Source organism: Carassius auratus, chromosome 15 (genome assembly GCF_003368295.1).
Source record: "Carassius auratus strain Wakin chromosome 15, ASM336829v1, whole genome shotgun sequence".
NCBI lineage: Eukaryota > Metazoa > Chordata > Actinopteri > Cypriniformes > Cyprinidae > Carassius > Carassius auratus.
Window position 1 is genome coordinate 13,716,446 of NC_039257.1, and position 19,389 is coordinate 13,735,834.

Sequence of the window (19,389 nt, forward strand, 5' to 3'; positions counted from 1 at the left end):
AATCTGTTCAATCAAAGTGATGAAACTATCATCAGTCAAATCCAGCTGATATGACCTCTGGTGAGTTTGAAAATAAGGTTGAACTAATTGTCTGTATGTTCATAGTAATGTTATTTTATGAGTTTAACAAATTATTATTATTAATAATAAATAAACTAATAAGACTGCAAACAGTAATTTCCTAGTTAGAATTGTTGCCAAGTTTTCCATAAAAATAAAATAAAATAAAATAATAAAAAAATTAAACATTTGTATATCTAAATAGTATCACAATAATGATAATTTAATAACAGTTTTCCTCACCACTCTCCAGGAAGGTTATTGCTCGGTCTTTAATCTGAGGAGTGAGTTGCCTGCTGCTCTCCAGGTACTGAAGGATGTAGATATTTGGGGCAAAAAGCAGCATGTTCTGCTCTCCACAGCCGTATGGCATAGCCAACAGATCAGCGATGTTTCTCAGAGCACGACCCATCAGATCACCTACAATATAACCATCAATATAATAAAAAACAACCCAAAACTACCCAATAAGAGTAATTCTATTGATCACAGAATATTTCAAATATTTAAACTTATATTATGAAGACATTTGCCAGCATATTTTTTTGGCTCACCCAGAACAGTGACAAAGCTTTTTGCAGAATCCTTGACAAAGACTTTGGGTAAAGTGAGAGAGACTGATGTCTCCTGTGGACGGTCTAATAGAACAGAGAAAAATATGTCAGATAGAAATCATGCTTTAATTTACCATAGACAATTATTTTCTTCATCTGTGAAAACTTAAAATTGTTTAAAAACTTAAATTGGAAGTTGATTTCTGTTAAAGCCTTTTTGAAATGAGAATTTTAACATCCAGTGCAATACCTTGCATCATAGACTCTGAGTGTAAATGCATTACCGTAAGCAGGATTTTCGATAATTTGTACACACTGAAGGTCAAAATTATTATCTGTGGTATAGGGTAAATGATAGCATGTTAAAGGGGTCATATGATGCAATTCAATTATTTCCTTTCTCTTTGGAGTGTTACAAGTTCTTGGTGCATAAAGAAGATCTGTAGAGTTGCAAAGACTAAAGTCACAAATTAAGAGTCAAACACAGGGGCTCCACAAGATCACAGTCCTAATGCCCCCCTGGTCAAACCCCTGGTCAAACACTCCTAACTAAAACGGCTTGTCTACAACACAATGTGGGAAGATTTGCATAGCGCCACCAAAATGTTCACACAAAGAAATAAGGCGTAACTTTTATTCTCACTGTTGCCGTCAGCGGCATGTTGTGGAGACGCTGTTTCATTGTGAAAGTGAGACTACTTTGTTTGGTCTTCCAAAAGAGAAACCACAACTACAGATCAGTGGTTCAGTGTTCCAGAACAGTTCAACCCAAATATACAGATGTGTGCAGCGCATTTTGTGGAGGACAAGGATTGTTTCCTGTAAGAGTAGCCTAAAATGCTATTGTTTGTTTCTATTAAGTGGGGCAGTTCCAACTTTGCAGGGACAGTCTGGCACTTCTGACATACAGTCTGTTTTCATATGTAAAAGATTTGCCACTGATGATTCAAACGAATGTTTTGAGCAGTGTAGAGTAGCAGAAACCATTTGGCAAAAACTTCCCCTATGTCACAACATGAACAGAACAGCGCCAACAGCCAAAACCTGGATATAGGCCCAGGACGTGTCCCGTCTGAACAGCACATATGGCCACCCTACTTTTAACGCTGTTTGCACAAATTTTATTTGTTCCTGATGAAATACAAAGCACTATAGTTGACCATGTTTTTCTGCATGGACTGACTATGAGGGTTTCAATACTACTTACACAATACAAATAGAATATAATTAAATTTGACAGGTTTGTGTATCATCTGAGGCCAAAGTTTGAGTCTGAAAAAGGGAACGTGTTTTGAAATAAACTATTTGATTTTGACCTGGAAGTTTGAATTTTGCACAAATTGGTGTATATTTTTGAGATTGTGTTTATAGTTGTGAGAAAATGGTGAACTGCTTCATGAATTGTGTGTAGCAATCAAGACAAAACTATTATAGACAACACAACACACTGTAATGCCACTAACCTGCCAAGCAGATGAGTTCATTCTGAGTTATTGACTGTTTGGATCCCTCTGCCTGAGAAATACGAGTAATAACAGTGTCAATTATATTTTTCAAGCAAAGCAAAACAAAAAAGAAAATAGATAGGATGGAAGGATGGATGGATGGATGGATGATAGACACATTAATTTAGGCAAGGCATGGTAAGTTTATTTATATAGCTTATAAAAAAAGTTTCATGCACAATTGTATTTCAAAGCGCTTTACGTAAAAGGAAGTAAAATAATCAAAAAACAAATCATCACAACAATAAAACAAGGAATTTAAAACTTTTTAAATGATTTAAAAATGTATTTAAAATTAATTTAAACAGTTAAAGATAGAAAATTATTATATATAAAATACAGTGCAAACAGATGAGTCAGGATTTAAATGTGGCTAATATTTTAGCACATCTGATCTCTTCTGGAACTGGTTCCAGCTGCAGGCAGCAAAATAACTAAAATTGGACTCCCCTTGCTTTGTGTGAACCTTTGGTATTTCTAACTGACTATATAAGTTTATATTTAGTGAGCATATCTACAATGTATTTAGGTCCTAGGCCATTGAGTGATTTATAAACATGTAAAAGTACTAAATATAACTGGAAGCCAGTGTAAGGACATGAGGACTAGTTTGATATGCTAAGATTTTCTAATTCTAGCCAAAATTCTGTCGGCAGAGTTCTGGATGAGCTGCAGCTGTCTAATAGTTTTCTTGGGAAGGCCGGTGAGGAGACCATTACAATAGTCTACCCTGCTGGTGATGAAGGCAAGAACAAGTTTCTCTAGACTGGAAACAGAACATCTAATTAATTCAATGTTTTGAGATGATATTATGCTGATTAAGTTACTGCTTTGACATGACTACTGAATCTAGGGTCTGTCTCCAGAATCACACCAAGATTCCTGACTTGATTTTTAGTTGTTAGACCCTTAGAGTCAAGGTATGCATTCACCTGGATAATCTTTGTTTCCAAATACAATGACTTCAGTCTTCTCCTTGTTAAACTGAAGAAAATTCCGGCAGATCCAACTACAGTTTCATCAGTGCATTAACAGAAGGAATCAATGGAGCTGTAGTCATTTGGAGATAAGGCTAGGTCAATCTGGATATCATCAGCATAGCTGTTATAGGCAATTTGGTTCTTTCTCATTATTTGCCTTAGTGGGAGGATACAGGCTAAACAAGTGTGGTGCAAGAATTGAGCCTTGTGGTACTCCACATTTCATGGACGTCCACTTAGACTTATGTTCTCCTATATCACATAATAACCTCTCCCTTATAACTCTCTCCCTTCTTTTAAAATATATATTTTTAAGTTTTTATATTGCTTGTTTTATTTTTGAAATTATTTTTCTTCATGATTTTTATTTTCTTTTATGTAAAGCACTTTGAATTACAATTGTGTACGAAATGTGCTAAATGAATAAACTTGCCTTGCCTTGCCTTTCTAAGAACTTTTGACCTGAACCATTGGAGTACCATCCCAGAAAGCCGGACCCAAATTTCCAGTCTCTCTTGGTAGTATGTTATGATCGACAGTGTCAAATGCAGCACTAAGATCTAGTAGTACCAGCACTGATATTTTGCTGGAATCAGAATTAAAGCAAATATCCTTTATTATCTTAATGAGCGCTGTCTCTGTATTGTCATTTGGTCAGAAAACAGATAATAAATTGTCCAGATATTCATTTGAGTTTAAATTGTTGTTCAGCTGATTAAACTACTTTTTCAATAATCTTGCCTAGTAGTAGTATAGTAGTCTATAGCTGCTCAATATGGTGTTATCAAGGGATTAACAGCTGCAGTTTACATGGAGTTTGGAAAAGTCCCAGAAAGAAATGAGGCATTCGCCCATTCTAAGAGATCTGCTGTAAAGTCAACAGTAGCAAAAAGAGTGCGAGTGTTATTTAAGTTACTCTTTATAAGGTTTGATGAAAAAAAGGTCTGTCTAGCTGTTGCTAGATACACATTGAAAGCATAAAGGCTGTCATTATAGATGCTGTAGTGCACTTAAAGTTTTGTCTTCCGCCACATCCGCTCAGCTTTTCTGCATTGTCTTTTCATACTCTGTACTGCTGTAGATTTTTTTTGACCAAGGTGATTTTTGTCTGCCGGTCTTCTTACCGACTTTTACAGGAGCAATGTCATCAATAGCATTCTTAACCCAAATAGCTATTGTCTAAAAATAGTGTTTGTTTTCTTTAGAACACTGAGCACTGTTTCAACACAGTATGACCAGAAAATGTATTAATAAAGTAATTATAGTATAGTATAGTACAGTTTAATTTACTGTTGACTTGTTAGTTTGTTGGTGTTGAATAGTGAATCACATGGTTTCTAAAAGCTCTCATACAGTGAAGGCATGTACCTCCAACAGAATGCTCTGCATCACAGTATCAACTCTGCCTTTGTCCGGCAAAGTCACCACTTCATCGCCACACAGTTGTCGGCTCTGCACCGCCTCAGCGCGTACTGTAATGTTCACCTTTCCTGTAAAATACACACACCAGTGACAGTGAATTGAAGTCACAGAAGAAACAAAGTGTCCCTGGGGCTTGCTATAGTAAACAATTACGGCACTGTCAAAAAAGTATATCCAAATGAAATGCATAGTCCGCCCAAAAATAAAATCTGGAAAAAAAAATTCTGTCATCATCACTGTTTTGGCTCCCATCGACTTCATTTGTGTTTGGATACCAATATTCTTAAAACTATCTTTTTTATCAGCAGAATAAAGAAATTCATACAGGCTCGGCACAACATGAGGTTGAGTAAAAGTGACAGAATTTAAATTTTTGGATGAACGGTCCCTTTAAGAAATACATATTATATGTGTATTATTGTGTCCTGGTACAAACATGATCAAACATATGATATGGCTTTCAGTTTAGGGAATCAAAATGAATTAAATTTCAGTTTGTTTTTGCTCATATAGAAGTCAAAGTATCTGGCTTACCCAGGACAAAGGGTGTAACAATCCACTGGAAGGTTTGGCTCTCTTCAGAGCAAACACACTGGGTGTAAGTGCAGCCTTTGCACGACTGAGCTGTGAACTGCGGTGAGTTTGCCAGCGTGACCTTCACCTTTATTAAATGACAGAGATTTGTATATTGGCAGCCTACAGGAGAATGGATTTACTACAAACCTGCTCCAAATCAAACAAGTAAACACATTAAATGTGCTTACCATGATACATTTGGGGAGGTAGTTGAATACAGTGGCTTTAAGCGTGAACGCCTCCTCACGGATTACAGAGTAAGGGAGGGCGAGGCTCACAAAGAAGGGCTTGAAAGCAGTGAGATCAGTCCTGGGGGCCACTCCAAACCCGACAGGGGATGTGCAGAAAGCCCCTGCTGCCCATTTAGTGATGGTATCCGGGACAATCTTTGCAACATCCACATATCCGGATCTCCTGGTTTTAAAATGATTAATACTCACTGAAACAGTTTTGTTTTTAATGTTAAGCATTTTTTTTTCTGCATAATTAAGAAGGACTGTGAATTATACAGTATATTCAGCAATGCCACGGTGCAAGACACATACCCCACAGGTATAAGATCCCATATCCAGGTTTCTGGAAATAATTTGCGGATCTTCTGTGTATATTTTCCCACATTTGAACCGAACCCCATCTCTGGCCCGGCAAAGCCCAAGAGCCCACCATTGTCCACAGCAGCTGTTTGAATTGATAGTTTATAAATACAATCAAATAAAAAGGGCATTTTTCAAATCAAGTGACTTACAGTCCTCCATAACCATTGTGCTATAACGCCGACAATCAACAGGTGCTTTCACATCAGAGTTGGTAGCGATTTTGATTCCAACTGCCTAGGAAAATGCAAGTGTAACAGTATGTTACATTGTGCAAGGTGAGATTAAGAAGAAATTGGAGGACATGCAGTGCAGCCTACTCTAAAAATGTTGTAGGCATCATTTCTGTTGTCATAGTAGGGGTAATAAAAGTGGGAGCGCTTGCGCCTCGCAGGTTCAGCAAAGGGGTTCTCCCAGGGAGGTCGGCAGGTGTTAGGCTCCCACTCCTCGACATTGTATGGGTAACCTGACAAAATCTGGACTGGTAACATTCCAAGGACCTGTAGAGTAATAACAAGATATTGATCCGTAAGCACTGACAAGGCAATTTACTAATAATCATAAAAAAAAAAATAAATACAAATTACAAAAAAAAAAAAAAACATTATATAGAATTGCCATAAGTGTCCATTACTAAAAAAAAAAAGATAAAAAAATCTAGTTTATAACACATTCCAAATACTAAGAATTTTTATATATATATATTTTATCTCTTTTTACTTTTTACTATTTTTTACTCCTAAAAATATACAAATTAATTTTATTTGGAGAAATTTAAAACATGCTTATTGTGAAATAAGTGACTTTCAAATCTATTCAAATCTTTCTAACTATATAGTTATCAAATTTGATAACTATATACATATAGTGCAATGTCCCTGACCCATTTCTTTTAAAATAAAGATTATCTAACAGTTATAGTTGTGATGTTAGTTATTGTGTAACATACAGAGGCTGCATCCAGCTCGGCCTCCGGTCTTAACAGCAGCACACTCTGATCTATGGCCCGCACGGAGCATAAGGAGCCAGGACTGGCATGCAGGTTAAGAGACGTCCTCTCTCCAGGTAGTGTGGTGGGAGATGAGAATTTTAAGGACACCTGTAAAAGCACAGGCATGCTCTCATGACACACTGATGATAAATATATACTGTATATATACACACATACAAAAAAGCATGAGGGGCATATTGAGTTGTAAAATGAGATTTTATGTGGGATTTTCTGACCTTGTTTGGCAAACATTTTTCAATGGGGAAGTTTGTACTGTCTGCTACTGTTTCTCCATTGGGAAGAACTGTGTAAATCACCACCTGAGCATATGGAGTCAGAGCTGCTGTCTTCTTTAGTGTGAATGTCAGTTCACCTTTGTTTTCTTTTATGAAAGAGAGAGAATTTATGGAAAAAAGAAAAGGCATATGCTGAACCACAATGTAGTACACTTTTACAACAAGAGAACAATATGATTGCTGACAAAGAGCTGTGTACCTCTTCCAGTGTTGACATTCACAGACAGAAGACCATTTCGAGCCATGCTGCCTCTGGACAAGACCTGGAGTGCATGAAGATTATTACTGTATGACAATTTATGTAATGCTATGGAGTTCTACAGCTTCACGTTTCTCCTTTGTGATAATAGCTACAAGATTTAGGAACCTTCAAGAAAAGTTTTCTCTACTAAAAAACAAACAAACAAACAAAAAACTAAAAAAATAATAATAATAAAAAAAACATTAAAATTCAGTACAGTCCTGCTAATTATTGTCATATTACGGCAGCAATTAGTGGTCAATAATAAAAGTCTGGACTATTTTGTCTAAAAAAACTTAATTTAAAAATATACAGTGCAATATGAAAAACATTTATAAGTTATACATAATATATAAGGTTCCAATATAAACCTACACAGATAATCAAATAAATATTTCAAATCGGCTAATAACCAATATGGAACTGGCATGTCATGCTTCTTTAAATAAAAAGGTCTTTAAATAAAAATATCTTGTTGTGAATTAAAATAAAAAAGAATAAGAATAAAAAAAGAGTGTCAATATTAAACATACAATGTAGAAGAAATCCAAGGTTTTCTGGCCTGTTTTCAGCGCACTGCCCTGAATGATGTAACTGGCCGTCACTGTTGCATCACTTTTACAGCTGAGCTTCTCTGGACCCTTCGTCAACATCAGGAAACTTTTGCTTTTGGAGTGAAATGGTCTTACATAGAGATAGTCTGATGGATAATATCTAAAAGCCTCAAAATCAGTCCGTTCTTCACCTCCTTTATGACTGACCTAATAAAAAATAGTTTGAAAATCATCATTATACCCAAATTATATACATAAACATCATGCTAGAAACAAAAATACCACTAACCTGTAACTGCACGGTTTCTTCTGACCAATCTGAAGTATTAAAGGAGAAGTGGGCAGTGCCATTGATGTCTGTCGTCAGTGTCACATTGAGACTTTTATCACCATAATGTGCATATAAAATCACTGGCTCATTTTTCATAGGGCTGGACTGTGAATTAGTGACCACAACCTGTAAATAATAATAATAATAATAAAATGCTGAGAAAGACAAAATGATTAGCTCACAAATGAAAATAACATTCCCTGTACACAATATAACTATGCTAACTGGGCAGTTGTGGCGTAATGGTGAGAGAGTCTTGTAACTTGTAACCCAAAGGTCATGGGTTCTCAATACAGTCTCAATACAGGCACAAATTCCAAGTGTGGGTCACCATACTTGACCACACGTCATGTCCTTTCCTTAAATGTATTCACCGCTAAACAGGTTGTTTACTAATGTTTCATTTTACAGTCAGACAAAAAGAAAAGTTTTGGTACAGCTATGAACTTTTTATAACGGTGGTTGTTAAAACACATGGACTGTAAAGTTACTTTTGGAGCATTCGCTCAATAATTAGTAGCAAATGACCTCAAGCCAGCGGTTACCTTTCCCTTTAAGATCATGCCTGGCCTGTATGTATCTGGCGTGTCCTCAAAGTTTGCATTGACATATTCACTGGTAAACACAGCTGAGGTAGAACTCTCCATAGTTATTCCTGGAGGAACAAAAGTCCATGTTTTATTACTCTATTGTGGAGAATTAAAATAAACAACAGCCAGTGTTTTCCAACCTCACCTGTTCCAAACTCTTCAACTTTACTATTCACTTGGAAAGATCCTCCTGAAGACAAGCCAAATTCTGTCACATTTACCACCTGAGACCCACAGCCAGTCTTGTCAGTCTGAATGAATAAGAGGGAGAAGAAAAATAGTTAGACAATATATCATATGTTGCAATATGGACCCTTGTGGAAAAGTACACTATGGCATTATGTTTAATAAGGAGTACTTATTACAGATATATATTAAAAATTGCTGTGTAACCTTTAAATAAAAAATGTAAATAGCATTCTGTTTTATTTACATTTTACACAGTGTCCCAAATTGGAGTTGTAAGAATACACTTGAGTGCAAACTGAATGCGGACACTTAGTTGCATCTTAATTGCAGCTAGGTGAAATTATGAATGTTTTATAGTTTAAATTATTATTTAAAAAAATGTAATAAAAAATATACATTGAATGCAATTAACTGAGTGTTGTTTACCCACCTTCTTAATGACATCTATTGAATATTGTCTTTGAAATATGGTTAAAGACCTTAACCTTTACTCTAACTTGAACTGTACTTCTGAAAAGCACTGATAAGCAATATGGAAGTTGCTATTTAGAACACCTAAAATATATATTCAATACAGTAATATCAGCTCATTGTTATTTCTTGTAATTGGGACCTTATGATGTTTAAGAGGATAAATTATAATTATTACAGTGTTTTTAGGATTCCAAAAGGTAAAAGTTTTGTGTGTGCAGAGGGTAACACACCATCATTGAATATTCCTTGCATACATTAACCATGTCAGAGAAAGGTCTCATCCAATAATAACCATAGCTCTGCCCACACACTTCAGCATTCACAGACCCCAGCACAGGCTTGCCATAAGTGTATCTAAAGACAGTAAAAAATATATTTAACATGCTAAAAATATAATTGAAACACATATGCACCTCATTTATCTGTAAAGAAATGAATATTATTTGTAATAAATTCCTACTTTGCACAAACTTTCAGAGTGACTTCTTTATCCTGGATGGTTAAAATGGAGGGAAAATTGATGTTCACTTCATATTTTGGCAGAACTAAAAGAGACACGTGGTAAAAATACTTTTAATCCAATAAAACACACACGCTGATTAGTAATGGATTGACAAAAAAGCAGATTTCTGGTTCTGACCATATTCTTTAATTTCAAAGCTGTGTGATATTTGTTGGTTCTTCTCATCCCAAGCAGTGATCGTGTATAAACCCTGAGTAGCTTCTGGAGACATAGAGTGGGACAGATCCAAAATGCCAATCCTTGTGGTCTGATTCAACCACTGCCCAATGTGATTTGAATAAGGGTCCTAAACAACAGTGGCACATAATGAAAAAGCCTGCAGTGGAATCAGATTCCAATAATTAAAGTAACAAATCATAAACAGATCATGTCTGCTTGACGGATTTTACCTGGAGTTCTACAGTTCGAAACTGCAAGAGAAGACATAAGAAAGTAATTTCAATTAGGGCAAAATAACAATATATATATACGGGTATATCACTTCAACTGAAAATAAAATAATATCACATAAATTAAACTAAATTTACCACTTGTTTGCGAGGCAAGAAATTGGAATCCAGAGACACAATGCGAAATTTAACTGGGCAAGAGAAAATTTGAGACAGAATATTAACACAAACAATATTCTAACAATATATAACAATATATTACACAAAGACTCACAGGCTAATATTAACAAGAACAAATAAGTACTGACAACTTAAACTGCTTTGGAATAATTTACAAAGTTAAGTATTACTTGTTTGCCCAGGCTTGTAGATAGGCTTGTCTGATTGGATGAAAAGAAGATTTTTGGGGGGAATTACGAGGATTTGAGTGGTTTTGTTTAGAGATGTTTTGCCCCCTTGGACTACAATACTGATGGATGCAACGGACTCTTCAGTGACTACAGGGACCTGCAAGATACAAATCAAGAAAACAGTGAGTGTATAAATCTACAAACAGACTAAAGACTATAAATTAGACAGCAGCATCAGGACTGCAGAGATCACTGAACAATTTAGTACTGTAAAATATGTGGGTTTTACTTACACATTAACCATATTTTATTTCTCATTATGAATAGGCTATTTAAACCTAATACAATTTTATACGTGTTGTAAAGACATTATGCAAGGGCCATGATCTCTATAACATAACATTACCAGATACACCATCACTGTGAATAGAGATTTACTCTCTGAGCTGTACTGAGTAGGCTATACTGACCTTAAAAGGGACACATTTGTAGAAATCCTTTGTTATGAAACCCTGTTGTAGGATGGTCAGGTTGAGATTGTCAGTCCTCAAAGTTACCACTATAGAAAGTGTTTCTTTGGGCTCATTTATCTGTGCACACAGAGTCTCTGTGCTGCCACCCACTACCTGGGAAGTGACTGTCACCATGTAGATGCTGAAAGAAAACAAAATATATATTCAGAGCCTGACAGTAAGATGCTTTTATAGCATAAATTTAGTGTTGCAAGAGCCTTTGGTTGTTTTAAGCAATATATATATATATATATATATATATATATATATATATATATATATATATATATATATATATATATATATATATATACCTTGCTGAATTCAAATATTCAAATAATTTTACCCCAACCTTTTTGAACGGTATAATCATTTACACAAAATATTAAGTAGCACAATTTTTTTCAGCAGTGATAATAATAAGAAATGTTTCTTAAGCATAAAATCAACATACTAGAAGGATTTATGAAGGATCATATGACACTGAAGATCTGTTACAATTACCTGCTGGAGTGCCCTTGATAGTCACCAGAGGGCACTCCACCCCAGGACTAAATTAACCAATAAAATCATGGCTGCCTGGAGAGGTCCCCTTCTTCGTGATCCCATGTTTTAAACTTTAGTTAGTGTGTAATGTTGTTGTTAGAGTATAAATAATATCTGTAAAATTCTAAAGCTCAAAGTTCAATGTCAAGCGAGATATTTTATTTAACAGAATTCGCCTACAAAAAAACGACCCGTTTGGACTACATCCCTCTAGTTCCTGCAGTAATGACGTCACTAAAACAGTTTTTTGACTAACCTCCGCCCACATGAATTCACAAAAAGGGGGGCGTGGTCTTGTTGTGCTCCGATGGGGAAGAGGAAGAGCTGCGTTTGTGTTTGTCGCCATGTCCTTAAAACGCTGTTATTTTCATCTCGGAGTCCAATCACCTTTGTTTGGGCTTCCCAGGGACACTGTACTTGTAGATTAATGGTTACAATTTATGTTTAACTCAGTTCCCGAAAATTATAATCCACATGTAAAACTATGTGCAGCACATTTTGCTGAGGACAGCTTCCTCAATCTCAATCAGTTTAATGCCAGATTCGCACAAAGATTATTCTTGAAAGATGGAGCAGTTTCCTCTTTGTCTGGAAAAGGCGTTGTTTATGGACCACAACCGGTAAGTGTATTTTATTATTTAAGTGCATTTAACAGTTTCTGTAACTTATTGTACAAAGGGCAACACTGTTTAGCTTTGTTAACTAGATGGCACAATCAGAACTCGTTACGTATTTCTGAAGGAGGGACTTTATAGAACAAGGAAGTCATCAGCCCGTTTTTATGACAGTGAAAACAGCGGTATACAGATAGGTGAATTGTGTGAAAAATACTGTGGTTTTTTTATATGCAAAACATGAACACATGTTATATTGCACACTGTAAACACAATCAAAGCTTCAAAAAAACGGGATCTTTAACTATAGTTTAAAAGACTACGCCTTGATTTTAAATGGTTATCCTTCAGGTAGGAGGAATGTTTCCCCGCTCCTGAATCTTATCATAAAATAGTTGCCAGCCAAGAGACTGTTCATACAGTTACTACAGCAGCATAACCTCCAGAAGTGTTGGAATTCACTGCAGAACCTGTAGAGTTGGTGAGGTTTTCTATTTTCTGCTCCTCTCATGGCATGGGTGTCCATTCATGAACTCCCTGTCCTTCCTGTCATGGTCACTGAGACCACCTTTGAATTCACTGCCCTGCAAAGGCTAAAGATGTCATTTCTGAACCCTCAATTTACCCTGTCACAGCTAAGGAGTTCATTTCTGAACTCTCTGTTTCCTCGGTCATGGCTAAGAAGGTTGTTTCTGAACCCTCTGTTTACTCTGCCATTGCCAAGGAGGCCATTTCTGAACCCTCAGTTTCGCCTGTCACAGCTAAGGAGACTGATCTCAATCTCTTTGTCAGTTTCTTTTGGCATGACAAAAGAGGCAGTTTTTGGATTGTCCTGTTTGTCCAGGACTTCTAGCCTGTCCTGTTATGTTCATGAAGGTTGTCTTTAGCTTGGATTAAACTAATTAATTTTACTTGATTGATACAGCAGCTAAGCTAATTATGTCTCTATTTTTACTTCTGTTTTAACACTGGATTTACTTCCTGTGGTAACTAGGGTTTACACAAGCTCCAGTCTGGACACCTGGACCCCTGAGAAGAGATGATGCTAACCCTGAGACATCACACAGAACTACCAAATATTGATACAAGTGTGATTGCAGCATATAATAATTTCTGTTAATAGTGTTCATCGTCTGGTTGACTACATCTTGTATTAATTTTTCTGAATATTTTTGTCATATGCACATAAACTGACAGTCACCACTAATAAGTTACTACTAAATATTGTAGAAACGTAATGTTTTGTAAAGTTGCTTTGTAATGATTTGTATCGTAGAAAGCACTATACAAATTGAAATAAAATTGAATTGAATTGAAAGCCTGTGAACCCTCTGCCTGCTCTGTTACGATCAAGGAGGCCATCTACGAACTCTCAGTCTGTCCTGTCAGGACCAAAAGGCTTTCCCCTGACCTCTCAGCCTGTCCTGTCATGACCAAGGAGGTTTTCTTTGAACTATCTGCCTGTCCTGTCATGATCAAAAGGGCTGCCCTGAACTCTCAACTCTCTACTCACCCTGTTACAGCCAAAGATGCTGTTTCTGAACTGTCTGTCTGTGCTGTTACTACCACTAAGGCCATTGTTAACCTCTCTGTGCTCTTTTTCCACCTCTGCCTTGGTGGTCTCCTGCACCATCAGCTCCACTGAAGTGGTCTTCGGCTCCATCATCTCCACCCTGGTGCTCATCTGCTCTGCCGTAGGGATCTTCACTACAGTCTTTCCTGCTGTGGAGGTCATCTGCTCCACTTAGAAGATCTTCAGCTCTGCTTGCCAACCCTGGTGGTCTTCTGCTTTGACCTGGTGCTCTTCAGCTCTGCCTGCTCCACTCTGGCTTCCTGTTCCACCTTCACTCTCTGCTTCACCTTAGCTTCTTGCTCCGCCTTGGCACCCTGCTCCGCCTTTGTATCCCGCTTCACTGGTTTTGCCTCAGTCCCCTGTTCCTCCACTTTCACATGGACCTGGCCCTCCATCACTCCACCTCTTCTGCCTTTGGTCCTCCTCCCTCCTGGACTCTGTTAATGTTGAGGAGGATCTGGAAGTGCTTTTGATCTTGGACTGTTGATTTGTTTTGTGATCGTTGGCTGCCTGCCCTGACCTCCTCCTATTTTGTGGATTACATTTTCTTATCTGCCCTCTGGTGGGCTGTGCCACCAAAGGCTCATGAGCATATGATAAATACCAATGATTCTAAACATTTGACCGATAGTAAAGATGTAAATTAAATTTTAAGCAGAAAGTTTCCAGAATTCCCTGCACATTCACATTTGTTTCTATTTAATTTCTTATTTCATTTTGTATTTTCCATTGTTTTAGCATTATTTAGTGTTACGTATGCATAACACTGCTCGGTCTTCATTTTGTATTTGAGTTGCTGGGTAGGCCAATACTGACTTTAACTCACAGATTTAATAGCTAAAATAGCAAATTATAGCCTCATAACCAACTATTTAATGTAAAATATGGTCATGAAAATGCTCCCCATAATGCTTGAAACATTATCACTGTATCTCTCCCGGCAAGTAAAAGAAAACAAAACAAAAATTTTTTTAAGTGTGGCATGATCACAAAAGTATAGTTGTTCTAAACTTTTGTCTAGTCCTCGTTTTGCAGGTTTTACTCATTACTCTACCTTCTGCTATCTTGTTTGTGTGAACAAAAATTATGAAGGCTCTTACGGATCAGTGGCTCCGCTTGTTAAGGAGCATTGCAGCAGCAGCGGCGGCAGAAGCAACAGCAGCATTCTGAGCAGTCAGTCCAGCACATGCGTAGAGATCTCGCCTACTGATCCCATCACACAAGAGTGCACTTTTTTATACCTCTGAAGTCCTCCACCCTGTCCTACCACACAGAGGGAAGAAAAGTTGACCAATGGTATGATAGGAGTAGGAAAAATTGGGATCACCATATTTACTCTTGTGTTGTGCAACAAGTAATTGGATATTGATTAATTCATTCCATCCTATATATATATATGTATGTACTGTATATAACATAAATGAAGGTCACAAATAAAAGTCCTGGAAACGTTTAATAGTAAGAGAAACAATAAAAACAAAACATTATAAAATTAATTAATTAATAATACAGCACTTATTAAATTGAATAAAATAAAATTAGATTTAAAAAACGATTCATTATACAGAACATATTAAATTGAATGGAACCCTTGTAACACTTGTTCTTGAACTATTAATATGGATGATACTTTTTATATATTTTGTATGACATTATAAAATTAGCAGGAATATATACAAATAAAATAAATTTAATAAATAATGCAGAAAATCAAACTGTTAAATTGTGTGCATGAAATCTCTAAAAATGTACATTACGTGTGTCATTGCCGTTTTGAATTTTTGATGCATATATTATCAAGAGCCCTGAAAAAATACACATGGCATTTAGTATGTTTGAGAGGGTGTTGGTTCTCACAGGTGTATGTGGAATAATGTAAAAGGTGAGGACAGCTTTTGTTACAACAACACTACACCTCCAACTTGGTGATTCAATAATGGACTGGATAATTAGTGAGGTGTATTTCTTCCAATTCCTGCTAAACAGGTTATAGATACTTTTTATTTCTTTATAGCGAGTATGTAATTTAAAGATCTTGCTGCTGTTGTTTTTTTTTTGTTTTTTTTGACGATCATGCCAAAGACAGTGTCTGTATTAATCACAAGCTTATGCGTGTCAGCAACCAAGACCAGGACACTTCACAAAAAGGAGCAGCTTTCCAAGCAAGTACCACCCACTGGTTAAATAAAACACGTTTTGTGGATGCTACAAAATAAGCCTAGACATTTGCATTGATCAAAATGGAAAATGTAAAGCGTTATCTGTAACTATTGTAAACTAAATGCAAATTTAAATAAGGACTAGACAAATAAAAATAGATCATTTTTATTTATTTGTTAATTAATATTTTTTTCTAAACATATCCAATATATTCATATATTTTGCTCACTGGTTGCTACCGTTGCTTAGAAATATTCAGTACGATAAAGTCCATTCCAAAAAAACCTGTGTTAACTGAATCATTTTTGACACTGCTAGTAGGTTTTTAAACAATACAATAATATTACATAGTAATTTTTGGTTAAAAGAAAATTCACTCCAGGTCAAAATAATTGTACAAAATAAAAATAAAATAATAATAATAAAAAAATGTAAATAAATAAATACATAAATCGCAAAATCTATCATATTTACTTCAAGCTCCCGCAGAAAGCTTCTGAAATAAAGGTACTAAAAAAGTCACTCTGTAAACTGTGAAAGTCAAATGTGAAACGTGTACATTTAAAATGCAAATATATATATATATTTTTTTTTCTTTACAAAATTTCCATTTCAATGTCCATTTCAAACAACATTTTTCTTATGGTATTGAAGGAAAGCTCATTTACTTAATCTTAACAGCACACTGTGAATGGGTGCGGTATTTAATAATTCTGAATAGATTCTTTAAGATTCAGCAAATAATGGTAAACAAGCAGAGTACTGCTGAAGTGACAACAAAGAGCTGTCAAACACACACCTTACCTCACCTTTTTTTTGCAGGTTACATGCCTTCATTGTCAAAGAACAGTGGCAAACCCTCAGACCTTTGCTACATGTTCACGTTGCATTTTACTCATCTTAGAATGCAAAAAGCAGGGCTTACCATTTTCAAAAATAAGCTATTACTTTTAAAGATTTACAGTGTAGTATTGCACTTTATTATAATACTAAAAATATATTAATATATGAAAATATATTAGAAATATAATAGATCATGGAAAATTGCACAACATTTTCATCAGAAAATTATCACGATTAAAAAGAGTCGGAACTCACCATAATCCATAATTTAAATCTAATGTATCTAATGAAACAACATTAGGGATCACTCTTGGGTGCCCAAACACTTCTGACATCATTGAGAAAAGGCCAACGAAAATTGGTGAGCATATTTTGCATAGCTGGCCTGCACCAGACATCCGGGTAAAAATAGGCCACAAAGCATCTGCTCACTTGTTCTGTACTGAGAAGTCGAGAAGCGTCCTTAGGGCAGCTGTTTACCATTGCATTCAAACCAAGGGGGGCCCCAGTCAGTGAAAACCACAATGGGCAATGAGTGGACTCCAGTGAGGCAAACAGACCTACCTGTGCCTGGCTGCTGATGTATGCGACTATCCGTCCGGACTAACATGTGTGTGCCTTGGATCACCATTCGAAACCACCTCAAGGCAAAAGGCACAGTAAATGGCTCAATGAAGCCAGTGATAAAGCGGTCTCATATGCATCAGTCCCAGCGGTGTGACTGTAATTGAAGATGTCATATGCCCTATGAGCCCCTGAAAGTGTTTGAGAGGGACCGCTATGATCTCGATGAACAAGGGAACAGAATTTCGCCAACATGTGTCAAGTTGGCTGCATGACAAACCTGTTGCATCAGAATGTGAGGAGGCAGAATGTCCATGCAACTGTGAGGGCCAAAAACACTGTTACTTAGAGAAGGAGGAAATTGCTATTTTATTAATCAGGTGGTGGTTTTCTGCCAGGCGGTAGACAGCCAGTGTGAAGCCACAGGTGATGCTCTTGGAACTCTGATCTGGACATTGCACTACCCAGAGCCTGTGTCATGACTCTCATACCCCAGAGGGCATATTAGTCACTGAGAGCAGTTCCTGCAATACCTCTGGTTTGGGACCATCCTCGTGCAGATCTTTCAATGCCTTGGCCTTGTAGACCTGCAGGATGGCAATAACGTACATGCATAACACTCGACATAAGCTTAAAGGTTCACCAACTGGTCTTGGAAGGGAGTGGTGGAAACCTTGGAGCACGTATCCAGGCCGGGGTCTCAGGACTATGTGAGAGTAGGCCAGCCCAAACACAATCTGCTCTTCACCAGGTGTCCTTTGAAGGTCCCAAACCCTCTTGATGGAAGTGAGCGCCATCAGGAGCACTATCTTGAGAGACAGGTATTTCAGCTCAACTGATTCAAGCAGCTCAAAGGGACCCCTGTGGAGTCCAGCCAGGACAACAGAGAGATCCCAGGAGAGGTTATCGGGTGTGACCTAGGAGGATTCAACCTTCTGGCACCCCTCAGAAACCTAATGATCAGGCCATGCCTTCTGATAAAATGGCTGTCCACTTCATCGTAATGTGCTATGATAGCAGTTTAATAACTTCCAATACACTTTCAAGTTGGAGGGTGACAGCTTACACTCCAAACCTTTCTTGCCGGAAAGAAAGTACAACTCTGACTGAGCATCTCCAGGGGTCTTCTCGGTGAGAAGAACACCAATTTGTGAACAGACTGGGCCAGGGAATAGTACTGGCCCAGTAGAACTGGCAGTGGGAAGACTCCTGGGAAGCTAACAAGCAAACTCTTCTGAATGTGGACAGTGTGCAGCAACTTGAGCCGCGTCTGACTCCAGAGGAGGAGGTGATCATAGTCTGCCCTAATGGTTTATGTATGATACAACTGCAGAGTTGTCCGAGCGAACCAACATGTGCTTGTTCAGCAGCAGTGACTGAAACTGCCGCAAGACTGAAACTGCACCTCCAGGCAGTTGATGTGCCAAAGCAGTCGAGGCACTGTCCAGGACCCCAAAGCTTCCTGACCGTTGCATGTAGCATCCCAGCCCATGTTGGAGACATCTGTCATGACAACGACATGCCAGGACACTTGTTTTAAGCATGCAAAAACCACTAGCCAATTTTCATTGCCATTTTCTCTTAAACTCAGAGATGATTGGAGTTCCAAGTGAGACCCCATATGTCGTTTTTGGGATATCGAATTTGGGATATCGCTTCGATAGACCAATCTACTTCGAGTGTAAACTAAACAAGCCAATGCACATTGGCATGCAATTATTGCATCCAGCTGCCGCTGATCACTGCGTGAGTACAAGAGGGCAGCAGGTGCAATGCATACCAGTTTTTCGCTGAGGAGCCCAGCCGGGAACCCGGCAGTACAGCAACCATGGCGACAGGACGTGGCATCTCCGTTCCCTCCTTCAGGGAACGAGGGTTACCATACGTAACCGAGACGTTCCCTTTCAGTCGGTCACTCTCGACGCCACGTTGGTGACCGACGAAGTGGGCCATCCTCTG

General features: G+C 37.4%; 1 protein-coding gene across 1 annotated transcript in view; it reads right to left on the minus strand.

The window, feature by feature from the left end:
* The window catches only part of LOC113114598 (murinoglobulin-2-like), a 31,366-nt gene extending 16,313 nt beyond the window's left edge, over window positions 1–15,053 (minus strand). The window contains exons 1-23 of the mRNA XM_026281472.1: window positions 14,964–15,053; window positions 11,089–11,272; window positions 10,619–10,775; window positions 10,407–10,459; window positions 10,269–10,289; window positions 9,997–10,165; window positions 9,817–9,901; window positions 9,587–9,710; window positions 8,839–8,944; window positions 8,649–8,758; window positions 7,752–7,979; window positions 7,177–7,240; window positions 6,918–7,063; window positions 6,640–6,789; window positions 6,011–6,190; window positions 5,843–5,927; window positions 5,643–5,775; window positions 5,286–5,511; window positions 5,056–5,182; window positions 4,468–4,589; window positions 2,078–2,129; window positions 615–698; window positions 304–480 (exon numbers count right to left, since the gene is read on the minus strand). Coding sequence (XP_026137257.1) covers window positions 304–480; window positions 615–698; window positions 2,078–2,129; window positions 4,468–4,589; window positions 5,056–5,182; window positions 5,286–5,511; window positions 5,643–5,775; window positions 5,843–5,927; window positions 6,011–6,190; window positions 6,640–6,789; window positions 6,918–7,063; window positions 7,177–7,240; window positions 7,752–7,979; window positions 8,649–8,758; window positions 8,839–8,944; window positions 9,587–9,710; window positions 9,817–9,901; window positions 9,997–10,165; window positions 10,269–10,289; window positions 10,407–10,459; window positions 10,619–10,775; window positions 11,089–11,272; window positions 14,964–15,028 — 2,848 coding nt within the window. The 5' untranslated portion in view covers window positions 15,029–15,053. The remainder of the gene's footprint in view (window positions 1–303; window positions 481–614; window positions 699–2,077; window positions 2,130–4,467; window positions 4,590–5,055; window positions 5,183–5,285; window positions 5,512–5,642; window positions 5,776–5,842; window positions 5,928–6,010; window positions 6,191–6,639; window positions 6,790–6,917; window positions 7,064–7,176; window positions 7,241–7,751; window positions 7,980–8,648; window positions 8,759–8,838; window positions 8,945–9,586; window positions 9,711–9,816; window positions 9,902–9,996; window positions 10,166–10,268; window positions 10,290–10,406; window positions 10,460–10,618; window positions 10,776–11,088; window positions 11,273–14,963) is intronic.
* Window positions 15,054–19,389: the final 4,336 nt, after the last annotated feature.